General features: G+C 37.9%; 2 protein-coding genes across 2 annotated transcripts in view; both read left to right on the forward strand.

The window, feature by feature from the left end:
- Positions 1 to 25386, forward strand: part of LOC115443833 (catenin delta-2) — a 57508-nt gene that overhangs the window by 12434 nt on the left and 19688 nt on the right. Inside the window, 4 exon segments of the mRNA XM_030169418.2 lie at positions 11375 to 11495; positions 11876 to 12001; positions 13847 to 14011; positions 14333 to 14418. Of these exon segments, the coding sequence (XP_030025278.2) occupies positions 11375 to 11495; positions 11876 to 12001; positions 13847 to 14011; positions 14333 to 14418 (498 nt within the window).
- On the forward strand, positions 21004 to 23347 carry LOC119189369 (catenin delta-2-like). The gene is made up of 6 exons (XM_037438759.1): positions 21004 to 21080; positions 21339 to 21511; positions 21912 to 22053; positions 22349 to 22521; positions 22807 to 22972; positions 23249 to 23347. Exons 2-5 carry the CDS (start codon positions 21494 to 21496, stop codon positions 22942 to 22944), a joined length of 471 nt encoding a protein of 156 aa, XP_037294656.1. The 5' UTR covers positions 21004 to 21080; positions 21339 to 21493; the 3' UTR covers positions 22945 to 22972; positions 23249 to 23347.

Genomic DNA, 25386 nt, shown 5'->3' on the forward strand with positions numbered 1-25386 from the left:
TCAGTTAACATTATAACGTTTGAATTCGCCTTTGATATGGAACCATCGGCGATCTAATTTCATTGCCTCTTGACCGGCTTTTTCGTTTGCATTCGCACAGGTCTGCATAAAAATGTGCGTTCATTGGTTATTCGTCGAAACTCTTTGTCCATTTTCGTAGTGAATACAATAGTTAGGAAATATCAAACCGTCGGATCAGGAAGTTGCTTTTGTGCGCATTTTATTTTTAGCCCGCTCAGGTTCATGTTACTGTTTGCAAACCGCAACTGGATCTACGTCTGTCCGTGTGTCACTGTACGTGATGTTAGTATTTGTGTTCTAGGATTTTATGTTTGGAATTTTGAGGTTTATAAAAATATTCTATATTTGTTATTGGAACAGCACAACTGTGAAAATAATCATTTAAATTATAGTAAATGTGGCAAGGTTTCTTTGCTAATAAGACTAGATAATAGAAACGAACCATTTATAATTTCGAATTTATCTGTATTTTGTGCATTTTCTAAATAATCTCCACCTTACTTAAAGGTGCTCTTAAACAAACATTTACTCTCGTTAGAATCCTTATATAATCCCGATATCTGTTGTGACGTCACGGTGCGTTAAAGCGAGCAATGCCAGCGCAAATCGGTTTAACTAAGTAATAATTGATTTTACTTAACTATGTTATATCTGAACATCGGTTCGCTGGGTTGCACTCAAGTTAAATTAGAAGATTACAATCTACGTTGGTTGGCTTTTGATTTTCGGAGTCCCTAGTGATTTTGGCAAATGTGTTTCTATTGATTGTTATGTCTGGCTTTTATTGTAATGGTATGCGGGTTTCCTCAGTACATTCGTTGGTATCAAACATGTATATGGGTATATAATTGGGTAATTTATCGGAATATTGGGTTAATTTTTCATTTTAAGGAAATGATTGCTATATGTGACGATCAATACTTGGTGCAGGCAACAATTAGGATTTTATAAATGGCAAAATTTATAAGTAGAAATTTTCTATATGTTAACACACAACACTGATAAATTAAGATAAAGAAATATCATTTTGTTTTTAATATTTCGCATCTAAACAAGTGTCCTAACACAGGTAGATCCGCATAGCACCACTACTAATGTCTAATTTGGCCGGACACAAAAACCACAACATATTATAATGTATATTGCATATATGTAGAGGAGTGAAATGATCTGTTTACATATTTTTTTTTATCGTCTCTATCGCGATATCGATTTTGTTATCCGCCGTATCAGTTTACTGTAATACGCAGTGGTATCACAAGGATGTACGACGTACGACCTTTGTCAGGCTAAAAATAAAAAGCAATTAAAAAGTTGTTCGTCGATGCGTCCTGATGACGTCACGGGGCGAGGAATGTGTCCGCGGCAGCTTGCAATGCAGCAGGACGACATTGCTCGTGACGTCACTGTCTCCGTACTGTCATATTTGTGTTTTTTTTTTCGTGGTGATTATGGACCGAAAGAAGACATTAGCTTTATCTCGAGTGGAATGTTAAAGAAGACACGGTCGAATGACATTCAATTTCTTGATTATGTTTTTATTGTGTTATGGACAAAGGAAATGATAATTAATATAATTAGTTTCTTTATTTTTTATTTTTTACCTGTTTAACATTTAGAATTCTAAATACAAAATTAAAACCCAGAAGCATCCACTCGTAATGTGCTGTATTTTTCTTCGCAAATCATAGCGTGCAACCTTTACAACCGAAGGTAAATACGCCATCTGACGGTAATTAAACACGGTGTGTATAGCGGTATGTTACGTCCATTAAACACTAAGGCCTGAATTATATTCGCACACTATCGACAATTAGCCGAGGGCGTGCGGCGCTGTAACGGTACCGCGACAGTGCCGCGATTACCGACAAATTGTATTAATACTTGTTAATGTGTGTTGGGTGTTGGGAAATTGAATGCAGCTTTGTTCTACGGCAGTAAGTTTCCTAACCAAGGACTGACCGATAGTGCGACCAAACCATAACTTCGGATACTTAGAAATATAATTTGTCTTTTATAAAATGTATGTACTATACATATTAAGCTTTTAATTTTCAGTGGAAAAGGTATGCTCTCTTATATTTTTGACAGTCGCCACGGCATAGTGCACCGTGTAGCTTTGTATTTTACGTTATAAATTTATTTTTGCTTTGTCTGTACCCCCTAGGACTCTAGGTTTGAGAACACTGCGCTGATCCATTAGTTAGTTAGTAGGTAGTACCGAAAAATTCACCGTATATTTAAATAATATGAAGCGATAACTTTGACAATCTGAGATTTCTATCGTCTTTCAATAGGAATATGTGCGTATCTCATTCAATCGCAGAAATTGTATAGATTTTTTTTTCCTCGGGCACGGTGAAGTCATGCCGCTGCATCTGGCAAGTGACATAGCTTGTAGTTATATTCTATCCAACTGATATAGTATCGATTGACGAGAGACGATGATCTCCCTCCAGTCGACAAAATTTTGCCTGTTCGTACCTTTATATTTGGGCGCGCCTTATCGATTTTTTGTCCGTATTATATTCACACACTAACGACAATTGGTTTTGAGAGTGCAGTTAGCAGGACCAGCGGCTACCGCACCGCGACAACCACGATTACACGCCAAATGATATTATTACTTGCAGTTGTTCGTTGGGTTGTTTCGTGTTGTAAACTTGCATTAAAGCTACTTTGCTGTAACAATGTTTTTGATTGTTACGAATTTTAACAACTGACGAGTGCACTATACTCATAAAATGGTGGAGCAAAATCAGTGGAGTTATAGGTTTTTTTTAGATCTGGACAGGTGACCTAATAAAAGTTGCACGATGTCGCTAGATGCGGGCCGCTTTTTATACGTCGATCTGGACTTTTTGGGGGAGCCCCATGTTCATCAGTTGACATCCTGCGGCTGATGATGATGATAGGCCTTATCATCAGAATCAACATTCTAACCCTTGGAAAGATGACGTGATATAATTCACTTATATACCAGAAATGGTTTCAAAATATGATGTTTATAAGTGTTGAAACGACGCAATGCGCAAACTTTTTTATATGTCGTAAATAGCAATGTAAATGACGGATGGCGCCATTCTATAGAGCAGCTTTTAAGATAATTCAATTTTCTCGAAACATTTAAAACTGTCATTCTGTGGGTTTGTTCGTTTAGGGATAATTGTGTCAAATTGTGGTTGAAATTAATTGTACGTTAACACAGTGTGATGGTGCACAAAATGCCAATAAATGGCGTGCCAAAGCGCTAATATTATCTAATCGCGTGCAGTCAGCGCGAACTTGCAACTCGTCCAAGCCTTTGTATCTGTATATTAATCGACCATTAGGGCACTCGCCCACTAAGGTGAAAAGACTAAGCATTTTCAGTATTTTGTGCTATTCTATCGATAAGTAATTTTCTTGGTTTTATTTTGCTGTGGATGTACGCCCTCAACTTGGCCAATTGCTTTGGCCCCGAGTAACACCCGCCAAATGGTTTTAATACTTGTTACAAGCTCTGTTACTGTATTATTGAATGCAATTTGTCCCGTATTGTGTTAACTGCAGACGGGTTAGATAGTTATATTCCATTGGCCAAATCAAATGACGCGCAAACATACTCTTGGAAATGGGCAATAAATATACAACAGCCACAAATGGTGTGATCGCGCGCATTTCGCGCGCTGCGGTCGCGCGTTTATTTATCTAGGCTTAGTACCCAGTGTCACCGACATTCCGCTCGTAATTCGCACCGTATGCGAAAACAATTATGTAAAATTTAATTGAATATTAAATCAACCACGCTCATTGCAGACGTAAGTTTAAATTATATGGCAGTCGATAGTTGTCGCGTCGGGCGCGTGCCGCGGTTAATTTGAGAGCAGCTAGACGATATTAATAATACTGTTTGTGGGCACATGCAGGCGTGAAGATTTGATTAAGGCGGCGTAGTGTTTGAATAATTAGGAAGCAAACAGGTCTTGTAAACAAATACTTACTGAAATTATTTGTCGAATTAATTATAGTAATTCTACCTATAGAATTAGAAGAAACCCTGCTTGTGACTGGATTCATTGAGCATTGAAAGTTGCAAAATATATCAACAATCACTGGATGGCGGATACTCATATTGTAATAGCACAAGCTGAACAAACGAGCTACTGAGTTGGTAGGTAAATGATCACTACAGTCTTATAATTTCCACAATTTACGAAGGTATCGAACATGCGTTATTTCGTCTAAATAATAATGAATGAAACGTTTTGAACTTAATATGTAGCAGCTCAAGGCATCCAACAAAGTCTTAAAATAAAAAAGAAACTTTAATACGACGTAATAAAGTATAACATTAGGTCAGTAGCAACATCCAAAATGGATAAAAAGTAACGTCAGATCCAGACGGCAGACAGGTGCACAAACCTCGGCAGACGTTAATACCCAAATGCATAAGTTCATACATAATATAGCCCGGGTGGGACGGAGAAAATTTTGTTTCCGCTGTCGGATTATGTACCAGACAGGTTGTTTATTATGTACCCATTATTCTGTGCTACGACAGACTTCACAAACCAGCCTTATAGTCATTATATATATCATAAGAAGTTTTTATGGGTCAATATTTATTGTTGACGGACTATAAACTAAATAAATATTTCGGAAGTGCCAACATCTGAGTTCTTTAAGTACGTTTATTAAACAATAAAAAAGAGTTGTCGAGTTATATAAATAAGCCTAGTTATTGATGGTGGTATTGCAAAAAAATATTAAAAAAAGCTTTATTATAATTGTCTACATAATATATATTAATATACCTATACTTTTGAAAATATATTGACGTAATAGCGATGGTAAATGCCTTTCACAAAACTATATAGACCGAACTATTTAGACGCATTCCAACAAAATAAGTAACCAGACGAAAAAATATCTTTCACAAATTCTTTCGTCTATAAAGCTACATATTTCTCGTGTTATACTATATGGAATTTATTATGTACTTTAACTGGCTGTAGAACTCTTCAAGTGATGCCCTAATTCAGTTTAAAACGTTATGAGTAAATAGTTTTTTTCGTCCTTATCTCTCTCGACAGAAAATTATTTTTCTGAATAAATTTGTTCATTTTCTGGGGCTAAAAATAGCTTATATTATGTTAATCCGAGACTTTGAGTATCTTTACCATAAATTTTAATCAAATCCATTCAGAAGTTAACTATTTTTTCATAACTCATTTTAAATTTTCTTCATATTTCGATTCTAATATAATCGTGGTTACCAAAGTTGAGCCCATAGAAACTCGTTTGTGTATCTGCAATACAAAGGGTATCTAGTACCGATTATTTAACCAAGTACTTACGTACAGAGTAATTATCACGTTTAATAAACAGTTCAAAGACCGCTGATGTTCTCGTATGCAACGATCATCGACTTTCGTTCATTTATGTCGAGTTAATTATGAAACGGAAAGTTTTGCTTGGCTATTTGGTTATTGGAAAGCCCTTTCGTATATTAAGTTTGATTTAATGATGTTTCGCTTTCACTTTTACTGTACTATGTAGGTGCTCAATGTGTTTTTTTAATAACTACAATCCACAAGAGTCAATTTTGAATTTACATTATAATAATAGGTTATATGCTTTGTTGTTTGTTGCTTTGACATCAATAATGTATTTTTACTTGTTTGCTTGCTGTACGCGTTGTAGACTAGAATTACGGGAATGATTCGTCGACAAAGCGAAACGGGCATGGAGAGCGTACAATACAATAAGCTCCACAATACCAGCTCGTGCAATGTTCACGTACATCTGAAACAACGTATCCTTTCACAGATGCGCCTATACGTCTCACTGATAAACTCCAATCTCCTCTGAATGGATTCATAACGCCGCTGGCCGACGCGATGAATATCTAAGATACTATGCCACAGATACGTGCACGATATAGCTCTGAATACTGCCTAATGAACTATAGACAACCGTAAACCGAATCATGGTAATGCATTGTCGCAATCTGCCAGTCGACTACGTTACGTTGATTCAGTTTGGGAGTTGGGACCTGGTTGCGAACTATGCATCCGCGCCATTAAAGTTGCCAGCAACGAGTTTGCAGCGATATGTATCGCTTAACGTTGTTAGCCCGGCCGGACGGAAGCTGATCGAATACTAGATTATAAAATTGGCGCTGTCCAAATTGGGTTGTGTGACGTCGGTGAACTCAATTCCACTGTGCAAGAAGTAAGCTAGTTGACGTGCGAAAATGTTTTCGCTGCGGCTTTCCTGCGAGTTATACTAAAAAAACAGTCTCGCAGCTCGTGCAAGGGTTCAAAGAAATCTCGCTTCAGGTTTTGGAAACGTTCATATGTCACAACTCGCACAGTTGTTCCATATTCTGTCATCGCTAACAAAGGCATAAGCTGAGATCTGTTCTGTCACAGCTCAACATTCATGTGTACTGGTTAACGCTGACGAACTTAAGTATAAATTATTTAGTGTCACATACGAAATAAAAAACGTGGCGAAACTTTCACGTCATTGGAATGTTTTATTATCATCGTTCGATGTCGGTGTCGAAGAAAAATGACCACTCGGTCTTTGATATCATATTATCACAAATATAAGCAGATGTACGTGTACACTGCACGTTAATGTATTCGGGATGAATCCCCGCCCGCGCATGTTTGACGAATATTTATTATAACTGTCACATGCTCGTGAATACCGCGCTTTAGGAGATTCGACCGAACTAACAATATTAGGGTAAGTACATGCAGTGGCCTAGGAAAACACGGCCCGGTAATCTCGTAGGATTCGACTAAAGCTTGTATACAACGGAATAATATTCATGTTTGGCGTGCCGCCGAGAATATTTCCGACAACGACACATAAGATTTGCGGCGAAAAAGTGAAAGTTGTTACACACGACGTTGTATGACATATTTTTTGTGTGGCTCTATTTTGAGAAACTCTTTTTTCTTTGTAGGTTTATTATAATATTGGACTCTGATAAGTAAAACATGGTTTCTGCCTCGTGTATTTTGTTTACGAAAATTTAATCGTGGGATGAGTTTAGTTTTTCTGTTTTAAACTTATTTAAAATTTCGCCGTTTTCTAAATATTAATGTTCATGTTTCTAGCGAGATGTTATGTAATTTCTGATGGTATTAATTATTAGTATGATACGGTTCGTCGGTCTGAGTTCATTTCCATTTGGATTAATAAACGTCTGCTCGTTAATAAGTTTGTTTAGTCTGTAATCTGTCTGCAGCTGGAATACACGGTTTGTATTGACAATACTGGAATGCGTATTGGTATTAATATTACGTTTGGGCGTTAGTTTGGAAATTTGGTGATTTCAGACTACACTTTAATTCAAAAATAGATATAATACCATATATTTTATAGGAGGGAAGAAAGTGGAAGTGCTGAAGAATGGAAAGGCCTTGGTCCAACAGAGACACGTCTTTAAATCATAGAAAAAATCCGTATCATATTTAGCATATATTATAAAACCACACTTATTGTCAAATCTATTAAGATTCCAATTCTATTGTCTTTAAATGGACGATAGGCGGCGTTCCAAGTCACAATTCTACGATAACAAGTATTGATTGATGTATTTTTAAATTGAAATCGTGTCGTACATTAGGCACGAAGGCGTGCATTATCTTTCCAACAAACAACACATTGTTGTGTGACAAGAATTATATTTCTATGATTATTACGTTAATGAATGTACTTTTGTTCACTTGTTTATCGTAATGAGGATCCTGCTGATTATTTTTGTTAATGGACTTGTTGTGCAAAAATTGTCTTTCTCTACATTACCACTATTTCTGGCTAAAGGACGGCGAAATATTATAATTTTTATTGTAGCTGGGTTTGCATTGAAGATGGTGAGTAAGGATGGCAAATTAATTCTTTTAAGAACGTTTCTATTATTATTGGGGGACATTACTTATTGTAAATGGCCTGCGTCAACCACGAAATGTAGAGATTTCAATGTTTGCTTCCAACATTTTGAAACAGGGGATATAACCCTAGCATTATGGTTCTATAAGATTGTCGGAAATTGAAAACTAAATTCTCATGTGAGGGTTAAAAGAAATTGCTCGACGTAGTCAATTGATACTAATGTGTCATTGTTGAGGATTTTTAAGATGAACTGAGTCATAGACCATTTAGCCAGGAGTTCTTGGCAAGTGTTTGGACCAATTTATTTGATATTGAAAGAAGAGATAGAACTTTATTAGGTTTTTGTTAGACTTAGGATGTTTTTAAATCCAAGCTACATTTAGTGCAGTATTAATTTTCTAGATGAAATCTGGCTTGTTCAATATCTACAGATCCTTTTAACAACTTCGCTTGACTTTAGTTGACATCTATAGCCCTCTAAACGACGTCTTTACGCCTTACGTAGTACACCTTGTTTATGGTTATTGTGGGCGATCAAATTTAAGGAAAGACCATGACATTTATACGTTCTAAATAAAAATGATTGCTCACGTAATTATAGGTAACAAGAATAATTGTCTCGTACACAAATTGTAAGAATCCTTACATATTAAAACAATCATTTATCAACGTAATCAGAGCTTAAGATAGTTAATTGAAAATTATTATCTGCTATTGTCTGGAAAGGTTCGTTGACCCGCGACAGTCAAGTGTTTTGGTACTCATTCCACTGGTAAGGTAAACCGATTATATTAATTAGTATTTAGGCGTAAGGATTTCTTCGTCTAATTCCCACTAAGCTTTATAGGTATTTTGTAAGTAGATGCTTTGTTTTAACAATTAATGAAAGTATTAACATTGATTTAATGTACAATATATGGTTTTAGTGTTAGATATTAGCGCAGTTGGCAACAGTTAGGTGCCAAGCCGCATTGGGCCGGCATGGCTATGTGCGGACTGAGGCTTAGCCCTTTTTTGTTTTATTTTTTTTTATAAGAATTAGTGACGGAACGAGCAAAGCCTTCACCTGATACCTAATTTTAACTATAGACCTACCGTGAGCGGGCGTCAGACTCACCAAACTGCTCCTATTGTGAAGTGAGTGAAAATGTACCAGCATATTTGTCAGAGTGTGTGCGGAGTTGATCTGATAGTTTAGTCAATAATATAGAGGAATGAAGAGTGTATTGTCGGCTTCTACGACAGAGGGCTTAAAAAAACATTCTAAAGGTATGAAGGGGAAATGTGTAAGCACCGATCAAAATGAATGCATGGAACGGCAGTTGTTACATACGACAAAGTTCCATAAACAAGGATTTTAAAATATCTATACGCAACTAATTACATAATCTTTTTTATATAAGGTGGCTAAACGAGTAAGTTGATAACCTGCCGGTTAAAACATTGTCGCCCTTCAATACCTAAGAAATCATCAATGCATTACCAACCTTTGATGTAGAATTAGGTGTTCCTAAAAGCATCTAAAGAACAGGAATGACAAGGAAGTGTCGCTTCCTATGTATACAGTAACTTCGTGTTATGTAACTCGTTCTCGGATTTCGCGTACCGCGCTAAGAATAACCCGGCAAATATGCAACTATGTAGTTTTTCCTTTAGACGTTTTTCCTACCGCGGCGCGCGCTTGCATAATTGAGTTGCTGTGTTGTTAGTCATATTATTATGGTTAATTTGATTTTTATTCTATACACGTTTTGATTGTAATCGAATGTTGGTGCTTACGATTACTGGCTATAGGTATATTAGGTTTTATGTTCGTCAATAAGGTCACACCTTTTTGAATGTAATTGTTGGAATGTTTGCTTCTTTCGCCAATCAATTGCGAAATATTAGGCATCGTTTTGGGCTTCGTATTTTATATGCTATTGGATGATGTGTATTGTGAAGCCACCATTAACTGCGAGATTCGCGATTCCACAATCAATTTATGCAATCAATTGAGTGTAATAAGGTTTTGATGATAACAGCAAATCTGTCCTACTTTGATTGTTTATATTTGAGCTTTTCCTACTCTTTACGGATAAAAGTGTCAAGCTTATATTAATGGGTAACCAAAATCGTTTCCAATTAAATTTGCTGCCTATGTAACCGACAGGCGATCGTCGCCCTGCGGTGGAGGCTACGTTTGTAGCACGAATGAATTTTGATTTACTCAGTATCAATTCCTATAGCACCGCGTCCGATATAGGACCGCTTGCACGCGGCAAACCAAAATTCAATCAAATCGAATATCGGAGCGTATCGCTTGTAGGTATTTTTTATCCAGTTGAATAACTACTAGCGTATGCGTGAGGATATCTGACACGATAGCTTTTCCGTCAGGAGTTACAATGAGACATCAGACAGCGAATGAGAAATTTTTCAAAAGGAAACCCTACACAACATATAGGTACTAATATGCATAAATGGGGTCTGCAAATCGTTCTGATGATGATTAGATTCTGTATAAAGGGAAGCCGACAAGAATCGGGTTATGTGGACCAGTGGCGAAGGATGAAGTCTTCCAAAAGGTAACCCGACGCAACATATAGGTATTTTCTAATAATATGCATAAATGCGGTCTCCAAGTGTAATGATGATTCGATTTTACATTAATTACGAAAGGGAAGCCGTTAGAAATTGGATTATATGGACCCTTCACCACCACTGTCAGACAGGTACACTTGTCCATGCAATCCGCCTTGTGACCATAAACGCGAAACGTCAGGAGTAAAGATGAAACAATTTTATTAGTAGTTTCATTTCGATGCACGTGACTTGTTGGCGTACTTTTTTGTTGCATTGTACTGTTAATGGATTGTTCAGTGTAGTCAGTTTGTCGTTTGTTATTGCATTACGTTCGTAGCGGATTCGTAGATGCGTACCTCTCGTCCTTTAGGCCAGTCTTTCTCAAACTTTTTGCTGTAGAGTATGGAACGTCCCCGTTACCTACTTAAACCGAGGTTGACATCCGCAAGCAATTTTTGCCATGTAAACTATCACGGCAATATGACTTGTGTGAATTTTGAAGCTCGCTACGAGTCGCTAGTGTAAACGCATCTGGAAACTCTTGCCCAATATATTGGTCTAAACTAAGCTTAAGGTTATAGCTCAAGGTCCATTTTTCATACATTTTGTTTCACCTTTAATCTGGGTAACTAAACAAGTATTGACAAGTAAGTAAATTTCGTCGTATTAAATTTTAAAGGCCGAAATATCCATGCATATTAATTATTTTTACGTTTTTCTTTCAACTGCGAGAACTAATCACTAACTAGACGTGAATTTAAATTCTTTACTTGTCAATACTTGTTTAGTTACCCAGATTAAAGGTGAAACAAAATGTATGAAAAATGGACCTTAAGCTATAACCTTAATTACGTCTATGAATCTGTGTTGTAACAATATGTCTGTGTTGTTGCAGCAACGGTCCGGTGGAGGGCGCGTACGGGCCGCAACACAGTCCCGTATCGCGCTCGGACGCCTCCACCGAGGACGCGGAGCTGTCCGCCGCTTTGGCGCACCAGCACCATCTAGCTATGCAGGTAAGTGGTTGTATGTTGACAGTTGTAATTATTATGCCGGTTTTTAATCTTGTACAGTAACGGCGGGACAGGGTGCGGGGGGGGGGGGTTTAGTGACAACTGTCAATGCTCATCATAATTTTCTTTTGTTAACTTATCCTACAAAAGGTTCTTTTTTACTAGTAGTAAAGAACGCTTATTGTTCAAAAATCTATTTTCTAAAAGTGTCATTACATTTTAAATAAGTTTACTTCAATAGTCCGAGAATGTTAAAACTTAAAATACATAAAGTCCGTCGTCAATCGATACTCTTATCTAGATGCGACTCCACTTGCAATCGGGTGCAGTGGAAGTACGGCTCGCATAAAAAATAGCATTGATATTTTGATGTTTATTCTCAGGCGGGTGATTATCCAGTGGTGGGCGGCGGCGTGGACCCCGACTACGGCCAGTATGTGTCCTCCCCTGCGGCCCACTACAACCACATGGCACACCTCACCATGGCGCCATCGCAGAAGTACCCACACGTAAGAATTTCTTACTATTTCATTTTTGATGATCCGTCTCGAAATTAACTTTTCACTGCGAAGCGCTGATCTAACCATTTACCACAACGTGGGACGAGGCACACATAGCGAAAAGTGCGTGACTTAGTTGCAACTCTGCCTACTGCTTCGGGGATAAACCGTCATTGTGTCTTAAAAAAAGTGAGTCCGTGATCGTTCTGCACCTAGGATTGTTTGTTAATTTGGGCTGTTTGAAGTAATCTAAGTACAGCTTTATTATGTAAAGAAAAAACATTCATATTTAAAATGAATAATGTATAATAATACCTTCGGCACAGTCAGATATAGAAAGTAGTTGAACTAAATATTTTTTTTCAAATCTCCTTTAAACTTTTGTGTCCTCATCAATAAGCCTTTTTTTTGTAGTAGAATAAACTTCGTATGGTAATATATTCCATATAAAGCCTTCTGAAGTTTCGAAATTATTCAGCTACTTTTTGGCTAAATGTACACAAGTACATATCCAATAGATTCAAACTATATCTTATTCTTCGATAAAAAAATATTAGCAAACAAAAAATAATTTTGTTCCAAGAACTTTGTTGGAATAATGATATTGTGTAACACCATCTCGTTACACACTTTGAAGGTAATATATTTCCATAATTTCCAAGTACATTTCACCTTCAGACCGGCTATTTTGATGGAAACCCTTTTGTGTACGTACAACGCTTTGAACTTGACAGCGTAATCAATTTCGAAAGGGCTAAGATCACAATCGTAGACTGCCTTTTGTCGCTTCACTTTGAGGAGATTGCGTTTGCATCAGTTTTCTCGAGATTCAATATGTTTACCGGTTTTACTTTGGCGTAAAATGCATGTTGAATTTGGGCCTCATATTTGGAAATGCGAATTGGATTAAGGTCAGAGGATCCTGTCTTCCGGATTTATGTATTTAAAGATGTGGCCGAAAGGTGTATTGAAATCATAATGATTTCTTATGTTTACGCGAATGTTGGACATTAAAATTAAACAATTTTTCTGATTTCATCGCGGTTTTTTTATTTCAACTTTCTCCCAACGTATAGAAGACTTTGCAGCTGTCGTGGTCACGGCCGGGGAACTTAAATTAAGTTAAATATAAAAACCGCGAAATCCGCAAAGTAGCTTAATTATAATGTATTAAAATCAGTTATTAAATTTTTTACCTACGTCTATATAACAGCGTTTTAGTTACTATGTATAAATAATAAATATTTTGAGCGCGTTTGACTAGCAGCCATTACTCATGGTGAAAAACAGGTTTTAATCGAGTCGACATAAATGCCTTATATATATGATGGCAGGCTAACATGATTCCGGCGATCGTAGAGAAGCGCATCTCTTGTTGGTCTATATTATACAAGGACTATTGCATCAAATCTAGTGGAGTCACTTTGTCTTAAAAAAACAACGATCATTTTAATTACATCCAATATCGCCATTAATCAATTTGAATTATATTTATCCTTTCTCCAGGTGACGACAAAGACGACGATAGCCTAGTTGGGTGTGGAACGGACTGCCGAGGCGAATGTCCGCAGGTTCAAATCCCAAGGGCACACACCTCTGACTTTTCTAAAAAATCATGTGTGTATTTTTTGTGAATTTATCGTTCGCTTTAACGGTGAAGGAAAACATCGTGAGGAAACCTGCACATCTGAGAAGTTCTCTATAGGAATTTCGAAGGTGTGTGAAGTCTACCAACCCGCACTAGGCCAGCGTGGTGGACTAAGGCCTAATCCCTCTCAGTAGTAGAGGAGGCCCGTGCTCAGCAGTGGGCAAGTATATAATACAGGGCTGATATTATTATTATTATTTCTCCAGGTGATGGACTCCGTATCAGTCAGCGGGGGCGGTAGTTACGCCGGCGTGGGCGGCGCGGGGGGCGGGGGCCACTACGGCACATACGGCCACTACGCCGCTGCCGCGTACCCCCCACAACCCACTTATATGGTGGACGCTTCGCAGGTCCCCCCTTATATGGCACAGGTAAACCCGTGAATCGCCTAATGTTCTCGTGTATTGATACGGTCTTACAATAAGCTAATAGATCAGTCAATGAAAATGTCATTAATACAAATATTTTTGTAAGTCGTCCGGGAATTAGATAGCGATATTTTTATAAAGATTATGCTTTATTATTTAACAATTTTATAAATAATGTTAATTATATATTTTTTTATCGTGTCGGTAATTAATCATTTTGTTTTTGGGCCTACATAATTATAACTACTATCTGATGGTAAAATACCGTACTATCAACAACCAGTTGATTCAAAATGTCTTTATGTGTATGTATTGTGTGATCAGGAATACGTGGAAGGTGGCGGTAGTGCGTCGCCTCGGAGCGCTTCTCCCGGAGCTCTCCCGCAGCACAATTTGCATCTGCAGCAAAGGTAAGCACAGCAATACACAGCTTAAATTAATAAGTTTTTAATACACTGCTAAATTTAGAAGTGGACTTATAAACGGGCATTGCGTACTGGTTAATTTGTTTTCAATTGGTGTGGGTACTTTCAGCTATTCGATCTGCACGCATTTATCGATATACAATATAAATTTTATCGATATTTGCAAATAATTTAATTTGTGTTTTTTTTTTTTTTTATATTTTAACCGCATGATTTTAAAGATCATTGCCAGATTACATTTATATTTGTAAATCTTCCTATGCACAATGTGATTTGACATTAGGAGTGATATATAGAAAATGATATAATTAGTAACAGAGTAAAATGTATCTTCAAAACATAATTAATTCTCTATTCATACAATTATCAATGAATAAAAACCAAATTAAAATGAAATCTCCGTTAATATGTCATGTCAAGGGATCAAATTAAATAGACCGCGGTCCGTATTAGCTAATGCCTAGAATGTCGATCTCTGACCCACGCTCGAGTCACGTTGATAAACCAGATGACTGGATGAGTGAGTAATCCGCTTACTGCAATGCTGATTAATGTAGGTTAATGATGTATTAAATTGATTGTTTTTATAGTGTATGTGTGATATTATTACGGCTTGATTAAGAAAATAAAAAAATTGCTTTTAGGACGCCACTATAGCCTGACCAGGAAAATAATAAACCTGCTGTGAGTGCGCCATTTTTGATTTCGTTTTCAAGTTAAAATTGTGTTGTTGTTTTAGCAAAACATGGCGAGATGTTTTATTTTTCTGGTCAGGTCCGGTAAACTGTGTGTTTGTCGGATATTATCGATTATAAGTAATATGCTCGGGATAGGCTCGCCCTCTATCACGTCGTGGAAGCGAAACAGTTGAGTGGCGAATTGTGGGTGGAATCTTTGCGTCTCTGCCTACCCATACAGGGATACAGGCGTGAGTCTATGTATGTAAATATGAATGTTGTATAACTATGTTAATCATGTGTTGAAAATAATCGAATAACTATAGTACATTTGAAAAGAACTATTTTGTAGTTATTTTACTACTGATGCTTTAGGAATTTTCGAAAATATTATTAATGAATCATATATAATAATCTTGGTCTTTTGTTTACTAACTAAAAATATAATTATATGGTACCATACGCATAATATGCTTTATTTCTTTCTGACTTAGAGAATAACTTTATCATGTTGCCATTGTGAGTACCTAATAAGTAATAAAAGTTTGTAACTTGTAAGTAAACTAATAAAACATAAGTCGGACAATGTGATCTTATAACAATATTATTCTTTCATTTAGAATCTATGTATCATCAGACTGTGATATATTACCATTAGGAGTCCGCTTAATTTAATAGCACAAATAACTCCTAAAGTTACATTTAAACAATAAAAAAATCTTGTATTTTTTTTACTCTGTAGTCTATACCTTAAACTGATTTTGAAAAGAGCAACACTAGAAATTCTGACCCGTTCTTCTCTGGTGATAACTGCTTTTCCGAACTGATGGTAGAGTTAAATTTTTGGTGAAATTAAATTCTATACATAGACCCTACTGCAGTGGTGCGGGGGTCTGATAGAATGTCGACTGACTGATTACCCCTCGCCAGTCGACACAATTATGCCGGCCTGTTAGAACCGGATATACACAGGCTGATCCCGGAACCCTATATACTCACATTTAGTTTAGGTATGGTTCGGTATTTGTATACATGGATACACTCAAGAAATATTTATTGGTAAGTGAGTGTATATAAGTCTCCTTGACATATCAAACTAACATAAAACTTGACGCTGCACAATACTTTTCTGTTTGGATTTCCTTCCGTTACTTTATCGCTATAAATCCTCAAAGAAAATCTTTTCGCCAAGTGTATTGACGATTTGGTTACAGTTAGCGAAACTTTTCTAATCATTTGTTGGATTGATTTATTAACTGTCTTATTTATTGCGTAACTTGGACGTGTTATTTGTAATGGATGTGTAGAACATTTTGGTCTATTTTCGCACATTCGGTGATATTGGACGGGTCATTCCTTATAAGAAATATTCTAAAATGTTAGTCATAAAATAAGTCATATTTATAATTTTTTTTATATTTCATTGTCGCCGGTTGAATAAACTGCCTTCATCTTCTCGATTCCCAATCATGAGCATTCATGGATAATGAAGATCACTTATCATTCCCTAGACCTATTCATTTATTTTCCTACATAAAATAATGACTAGTTCTCAAACAAACCATTCTTCCTTTCAAAGTTTATGCCACTAACAATAACGATGATTTTAGAACCTTACAAACTTTGACAATAAAAAAAAATAATTATCATTACCTTCCATAATTGCAGGTACGACTCAGCGTCGCTGGAGCAGCTCGGGCGCCATTACTGCGTGACGTCACCGCGCGGCGAGTACGCGGGCGATGCGTACGGGTACCAGCACTACCCCGCCGCGTACGACCCGCAGCCGCACCAGCCGCCGCCGTTCAAGGTCAGTCGATAAGGGTCAAGGTCAAAAAGGGTTCAATAATGTTAAGGAAAAAAAATATGATTAAGAATCATTTTCTATTTAACTCAACCATCCTAATAATCATTAGTGTGAATGTATCGAGTTGAATCGTTAAAAAATCAATCATACATCATATATTCAGCTGCTTGAGTATATTTATGTAGAATTATTATTGCCTCAACAGGATTCACAAAATGGTTTGAGCATGGGCAGCGCCGGAGGGCAATCCATGTACGGCGACGAAGAGGAACTTCAGAAGCAAATGGCGAACATGGCTTTGGGTAAGCTAATTTTTTATCATATTTTCCTAAATGTACTTATTAGAAAATTGTTGTATTTGCGACCACGCAAGCCTAAAAGTATTACTTCAAGATTCAAATTTGTAGCAGTCAGTTTGCAGTTATTGTTAACGCGGTAAAAATAATTGTGGATGTCGACTTTTGCAAGTTTTCTTTGCTAATCTGAACCTCTCTTTGTAGATTAACTGTTACTCTGGCACTGCATAAGGTCATAGGCGCAGGTAGCCGGTTACTGTTACTAAGACAGTAACTCGGTTGCTTAATCAATTTAAATGGTATATATTTATATCTCATTGTGTTATTCCAGTCCACGGCGGCGTCGGCGGGAGGGAGGACGGCGGCGGTCTCCAATGGCGCGACCCGAACCTGCCCGAGGTGATCGGCTTCCTCAACTCGCCCTCGGATGTGGTGAAGGCGAACGCGGCCGCGTACCTACAGCATCTCACCTACATGGACGATCCTAACAAACAGAAGACCAGGAGTTTAGGTATGGTTCGGTATTTATGCTATTGATCGATATGGGAAAGTAGCTTGCTTGCTCAGTATTTTGAATTTTACCAAGTTTAATATGAAAAGAAACTGTATATAACTGAGTTAGTAATTAGGAGAAATGGTGGTTTAAATATTTCAAGGGACAGTAATTCATATCCATCTTTTTAAAATCATTTGTATTCAATTGAAACACTACCATAACCCATATTACCGGGTGATACCATTCACAATCGCGATGAATCTAGCTATATCCGTAGGTCCTATTAGAAGGATTTATTAAAATGACCTCTAATAAAATGTGCATAGAGATAGTAATAGAGCCCCCCTCCCCAGGCGGCATCCCGCCGCTGGTGCGGCTGGTGTCGCACGAGAACCCGGACGTGTGCCGCAACGCGTGCGGCGCGCTGCGCAACCTGTCGTACGGCCGCCAGAACGACGAGAACAAGCGCGCCATCCGCGACGCGGGCGGCATCCCCGCGCTCATGGCGCTGCTGTGCCGCACCAACGACATGGAGGTCAGCACACCACATACCGTACCACACTGTACAGGCTCATTTTGATATTGCGTCACTAAATGAAACCACGTACTTGTCTTCACCTTTGCTGACATTGTGCCAAAAATCATCCATTAATAACTAATATTTTCACCAAAAATCCTGGTTTTAGTTTTCTGATTTTTTTTATCCTTTTATAATTTAATGCGAATATGAAGTGTACGTAAGTGTATTTCTGACTGAAAGTAAGATGTTATCACTGCAAGGAATTCTCTTAGAAAAGTAGTAGTGGCTTTAGGGCGCATCAAATTTAAATTACTTTTTATTAATATTATTATTAGATGTCTGTGGTCGTCAGCTTTACGCCCTTTTATCAAGTAACACTGACAATAAATTGTATCGATAAGCTATTCCTCTATAACTTAAGGGGTTAAGATATGTAAAACTCAACTTTATGTCCACTTTGGGCGTCCTGCAAAAAATAATGTAAGCATTCTATGTAAATATTTTTCAAGAAATAAGTAGTTTGGCTTTTGGTCTTTTGCACAGCAGCGTATTTTTTTTATTAAACACGATACCGTGAATAAAATCATAATTAATATCTGCCAAACATCGCTCAACGGTAAGAATTTTACATCGTTAACATTTCGATATCTCTCTTATTTACTTGAGTTAACTATATTCTGAAATAATACTATACTCTATTTTTAAATACACTCATCTTGTTTTTTAATACCGTTATATATAACAAAATATTTAATTATTTTTAAAACGCCTACTCAAACAACAGTTTATAGTAACAGGAATATTTGCAGTTACGCGCAGTCAGGCGCTCTCACAAATTGATGTCGACATCATTTCATCTAGGATGTGTATATTATGTACTAAGTAACATTAAATATTTTAAAATATTATATACACTCTATTTAAAATTAGAAAACACAAATAAGAATTAAAAATATTAACATGTGATTTGAACTTGGTCTAATTTATATTAAATGCCTTACCCTTCCATACTAAAGGTTTTGACAAACTACAATATTTTTAGGTAACTATGTATATTTTGTCACTCGCAGTCACTCGGTTACTAAGGAAATTTCGGTGTTGCGATATATTAGAATAATTGGAATTTAGGTGTGGGTGGATGTTTGAATTATTTTAATACAAATATTGATATTATGGATCAATGGTCACTAGACAGAAACATATGTTAGATTTGGTAATGCTGGCCACCATTTTGAATATTATTATTTTGGGCTCCGTTTTAAAGTCGATACCTGGACATGTTTTGGACCACAAAACAAGAGCTTAGTACACACTAGAGCCGATTTTTAGACTAGCAAGTTCTCGCAGTACTATATGGCATAAGAACTTTTAAACACGTTTATCTTAGCGGAAATATTTTTATAAGTTTATACAAATGGGATTTTTAATTTGATCTTGGAGACAGTTTGAGACCCTGGGAAGAATATAGGTTCCCGGAAAATATACAGCGTGACTTATATAACGGAAAACTTAAGCCCGAAAAACTTTATAAAGCGGGCGGGGCTGCGGGCAAAAGCTAGTACATAATATTTTCAAACGTAATTTTGACACACCTAATATTTTGACAATCAAGGATGTAATTGTACAATACTGTGTAGCTACACGTACCGCCATCTAGTTATCTTTGGTGTAGCGCCCAAGGTCAACGCTCAAGGGCACTGGCCTCACTTCCATTCTTAAATCAAAATCAAATTACACCTGTTAGATATCGCTTAAACGCCACCTATCATTTCGTTTTCCAGGTCAAAGAGCTAGTGACCGGCGTAATATGGAACATGTCATCGTGCGAGGACCTCAAGCAGTCGATAATAGACGACGCGGCGCAGGTGATCGTTAACAAAGTTATCATACCGCACTCCGGATGGCATCCTACCACGCCCGGGGAGACGTATTGGTCTGTTGGTTAGTGTTTTATTGCATCACTGAAATTTTCATTAGGAATTTTCTCAATTTAAACATCTACCTCCCTTAATCTATATTCCTCATTGAGTTTTAAAGCTGTGAGTACATATAATATGATCTCTGGTATTGTGCATACTTATCAGGGGACACAATTGCACATTTGTCACCCCAGCCAAAAAAAAAATTGTATCGACAGTTCAAATGTACGCAAACCGAGAAAACACTGGTGTCTTAATCTTAACACACTCAATTAGCCGAGTATTGGTAACTATATTAGTCATGAGCTGTGGCGATGTATAGTTTACAATGAATGTAACGTCATGTTCCAGTGTTCAGGAACGCGTCAGGCGTGCTGCGCAACGCGTCGTCAGCGGGCGAGTACGCGCGCCGCCGCCTGCGCTGCCTGGCGGGGCTCGCCGAGGTCATGCTGTACGTGGTGCGCGTGGGCATCCGGACCAACGCCATCGGCACCAAGATGCTGGAAAACTGCGTGTGCGTGCTCAGGAACTTATCCTACAGGTACGTATAGAAATAATGTTTACATGCGTGTTTCTATGTTCAATAACATGATTGGGTTTATGAGTTGCCATCGAGGTTATCGCGACGTACCAACTGGTGCTTAGGCTTATTATTGGAGGTTAATTATTAACAATTTATCAGATAAACTGCGCTTCCTATTTTATTGGATATAAAAATTACCACCAGACTTCATGGACAGTCTCTTGTCATGTGTGGACTTGAATCGGATCCCAATAGAAAACAGCTTGTGTAAGAGTAGGTAGTACCTATGATCTTATTAGTAAATAATATGTTGTAGGTGTCAAGAAATCGAAGATCCGTTGTACGACACAAGGGCGCCACCTACACAGTCGTCGGGCCGAGGCGAGGATACAGGCGAGCGCTTCCAAAGGTAAACTATGTATGTTTCTTAATTCCATTTTAGTTTCCAGTGTATTGCTTGATTGATATCCGACTACACAAAACAGCCTTGTAATCTTCCTCGTTAGTTTCAATCCCAGTAAAGTATTTGTTGATTAAAATGTCGCTATTTTAAACTTGCGACATTTGTTACAAATCAATCTTTGAATATCATTTATTTGACTTTACAAATACATGTGTTTTATACAGATATACAATGATAACATTATTTCGCACTCAAATATTTCAGGTGAAAATCTAGGCTGTTTTGGTGGCAGTAAAAAGAAGAAAGAAGGCTCTTCGTCTTCTAACTCAACCAGCCCTCTGGGCAAGAGTGAACCGGACTCGCAGGCGCTCGAAACGGGCAACTCTCAGTTGGGCTACAGCGTGCCGAAGGGGACTGAAATGCTGTGGTCGCCTGAGGTGAGATATCGATATTGATTGGAATAATACAGGTGGTATATGAAGAGAAAATTTGATAAAAAATCATTAGTTTGTTTTAATCGATTAGTTATCGATACATCAATAATCGTTTCTTAGTTGTTTGTGTGTAATAAATATTTCTATTTATCGTATATAATCAAATTTAATTACTTGCAAATAATTCATCAATTATGTAACATAATGAGATAAAGCTAGTGAAGCGTCATTGTTCCAACAAATCATACCTAATCGATATAAAATCGATGCAAATATATATCGATTCCAATAATGCCTGACTCAGTAGTGCAGTTAAGATTGTTGACGACTGCCCCGCTGTCATGTCAGTAAAGTAATACTGGGATTTTTTCTGTTGTATGTATATGTGTATGCAACTGTCCAGGTGGTGCCGCTGTACATGGCTCTGCTGCAGAGCTGCTCAAACCCGGAGACGCTGGAGGCGGCGGCGGGCGCGCTGCAGAACCTCGCCGCGTGCTACTGGCAGCCCTCCATCGACATCAGAGCCGCTGTCAGGAAGGAAAAAGGTGTGGTATTGTACAAATGTCGATCACGAGAATCATGACATCTCAGGTATCGATTTTAATCTTTACATATTTTTAGAAATTAATACAATATTCGATTGTATTGCCAAATGTGTAGATAATTTTTTGAGTAATTGCCAAGTTGCTTGAGTTTAGAAAGGATTTTATATCATCCAAGGTCGATTTCTAAGTTCTGCATTATATATTTCAAGTTTAATTGATATAGCTTGTAAACAGTACAACCATACAGCCACATTATCTGTTTATGCAATACTAATAAGAGTCGCTTCTCTGCCAGGTCTACCAATCCTTGTGGAACTCCTGCGCATGGAAGTGGACCGCGTGGTGTGCGCGGTGGCTACAGCACTGCGAAACCTGGCCATCGATCAGCGCAATAAGGAGCTTATTGGCAAGTACGCCATGCGGGATCTCGTACAGAAGCTGCCGAGCGGGAACCAACAGCACGATCAGGTGAGATTACATTTTGATATTACTTTACTGGTTTGGTTAAAGGTGAAGATAGTCATGAGCGGTGTGATAGATTTTGTTTTTAAAGATTATGGTGTAAGGAATGAATAGAGAATTGGGGGTAGTTATTCATGCCATGGCGTAAAATGCCAAGTATACCACAAGTACCAATAAGTAGATAAAACGGCCGTTTGTTTTCTCAGTTCAATAAATTAATTAAAATTTTACTTAGCAAGTTGAATGTTGTGAGTTAAATAGTAAATATTTGTTGTATGATGACTGTCGTAGGGCACATCAGACGACACCATAGCTGCTGTATTAGCGACGTTAAACGAAGTGATCAAAAAGAGTGGAGAGTTCTCGCGCTCTTTGCTGGAGGCGGGCGGCGTCGAGCGGCTCCTCAACCTCACCAAGCAGCGGCACTGACACACGCCCAGGGTGCTCAAGTTTGCAGGTCAGTACCATTTATAGCTATAAATTTATATATTTTCACACCTTATCTTCAGATATGGTGACAGATAATCTAAAGAACTATTGATGCATTAATGTACAGCACGGAACGCTCGTACGATTTCTTTGACCCCGTGAGTTATCAGTGGTTTTATATTTTTTTTTTCTTTGCATAAACATAAAAATCAAGAATAAAATTATAATTGCTCAATTGCGATATATTTAGTATCACCGCGACAGCACTCGGTAAGAGTATTCCCTAACCCGTACACGTCGGCAGGTCAAGTGCTGGTGACGATGTGGTCGCACGCGGAGCTGCGCGAGGTGTACCGCAAGCACGGCTGGCGCGAGGCGGACTTCCTCACGCCCGCGCGCGCCCCAGCCCCGCGCCCTCCGCCGCCAGCGGTAACTACACACACACACACACACACACACACACACACACAAACACACATACACACAGGGCGGTCAAGTGGGGATAATGAAAAAAAATCTTGATATATAGTGTTGTAGAAAAAAAAAAAAATTCGTGGCTGGTGGGTCTTGAACGCAGGCCTAAATTGCTGAGGTTAACAAAGCGAGAAGGGCCGAAATCTTGAACATATATGGGTACAATCCTGTGTGTTATTCTACTAATGACACAGGGTTGCAGTTAATTATTTTCTCAAGTAACTGTCTGACGCTCTCTGTCACACTATCAACTATTATGTCATCAGTATCTCGAACTCGAATTTACGCGTATCGTATAGTTACCGTATTTGTTACACCAACATTTTTGTATGAAAATTTGAACAGCGCCCCGGTGAGCGTATTTGGAACTAAAATACGGCAGCGTGAACATAGCGCGCAAACTTCGCATACTAAATCGTGTAACCATGGTAACGGTTATTTAAAATGTATGAGAATCGGCAAAATTTGTTGTTTTGCATTATATTGTTGTCAGACCAACTATGGAGACATACATAAACGTTAACTTATTCGATACGATTACTATACGATGCTGCGTAAATTATTACAAAGGTGTAGCGTGCACAACTATTCTGTGATACTATAGCGTTCAAGATCCATGCCTCGACCTTTACGGAACTCTATGCGTCCCAAAGTCAAAATGAAGAAAACCTGACTTCAACCACTTGACCGAACAATACAATTAACTGACTATATGACATTTTAATAACGAAAACAAAAGTACGCAAATATTTTCATATTTACAAATCATTGCTGATTTAATTTACCTAATGCGTTGAAAACCATTACAACTGTAGATGGTAGAAATCGGGTAATTTAAGTATTATTTTCCTATCAATATCGAATCGTCCGTTTCGAATAAGAGTTTAAAACCAACAACATAAAGTCTGAAATTAAACAATTACCTGATTTTACATCAATTGTACATTTGTGTATATGTTTATATAATGTAATGTGTGTGATGTTGTATATTCATTCATACTCATGGTCGCTATGTGAATCTTGCACTAATATCTTAACCTGCTCACCCACTAACTTAATAGTCGGTGTTCGTATTGCACAGCCTGTAAATTTGTTTCACATATAACAAATGTATGTCAAATAAATGAAAAATACGGTTCGTGAATATGTTTTATGTGATAGATCTATGCCGTAGACAATTTTGTTTATGGTATGAAAAAACCCGTTCATGATTGTTGCGGTTTTGCTGTTCGTGAGATTATTGAGTCCTAGCTATGTTTTCCTCTTTTCAATCCACAATCTTCCTATTTGTTAGGTAATAAATACATTCAAATCTTCTTTTTGAAGTGTTGTTGTCTATGACCAGTGGTATACATTTGCCATCTGATTAACCTGCTTATTAAGGCTATTTTCTGTGTAATAGAAATGTAACTGTTATATTTCTAGTAAGTTGAATATCTAGTTAGTAGTTTCTGAAATGAATTAGGGGCATGTTATACCGCCGGTCGAAGGGTCGACGTTAAAAATAACAAGAAAAAGATCGATAGCCAGTAGCTGTCAAATTAATTTGGGACTATGTTATATCGAAACTATTAGTCCGAATATAAGGGCAGTGTGGTGAACTAAGGCTCAAACAATCTTAGTGGTGGAGACCGGAACCATCAGTGGGACAGGGTTGGTATTACTATACCGAAGATGTGACGGTGTGCAAGATTCACGTATCGCTGTGGCGGTAGTGTAGCGAGTCGCGTGTACATAACGCCGGGTTGGCGCGGCAGGTCAGGGCACGCCGTCGTCGGGCGCGGGCGCGCCGCACTCGCCCAACAACGCCAACAGCACGCTCAGCCGGCCCATGGCCTCCACCGGCGGCACGCGCTACGAGGACCGCACTATACGCAGGCATCGCGAGGTAACGCACACACACACAACACAACTAGTGATTATTGTCTTATTGGATGCAACTTTTGTTATGCTCTATTTATATAAAAA

The sequence above is a fragment of the Manduca sexta genome, chromosome 3, assembly GCF_014839805.1.
Source record: "Manduca sexta isolate Smith_Timp_Sample1 chromosome 3, JHU_Msex_v1.0, whole genome shotgun sequence".
Lineage (NCBI taxonomy): Eukaryota > Metazoa > Arthropoda > Insecta > Lepidoptera > Sphingidae > Manduca > Manduca sexta.

What these genes read in the sequence shown, in the direction of transcription:
- LOC119189369 (XM_037438759.1), top strand. An exon ending in CGCTGTCAGGAAGGAAAAAG is followed by an intron (nt 22,054 to 22,348) that starts GTGTGGTATTGT and finishes CTTCTCTGCCAG; the next exon opens with GTCTACCAATCCTTGTGGAA. An exon ending in GGAACCAACAGCACGATCAG is followed by an intron (nt 22,522 to 22,806) that starts GTGAGATTACAT and finishes TGACTGTCGTAG; the next exon opens with GGCACATCAGACGACACCAT.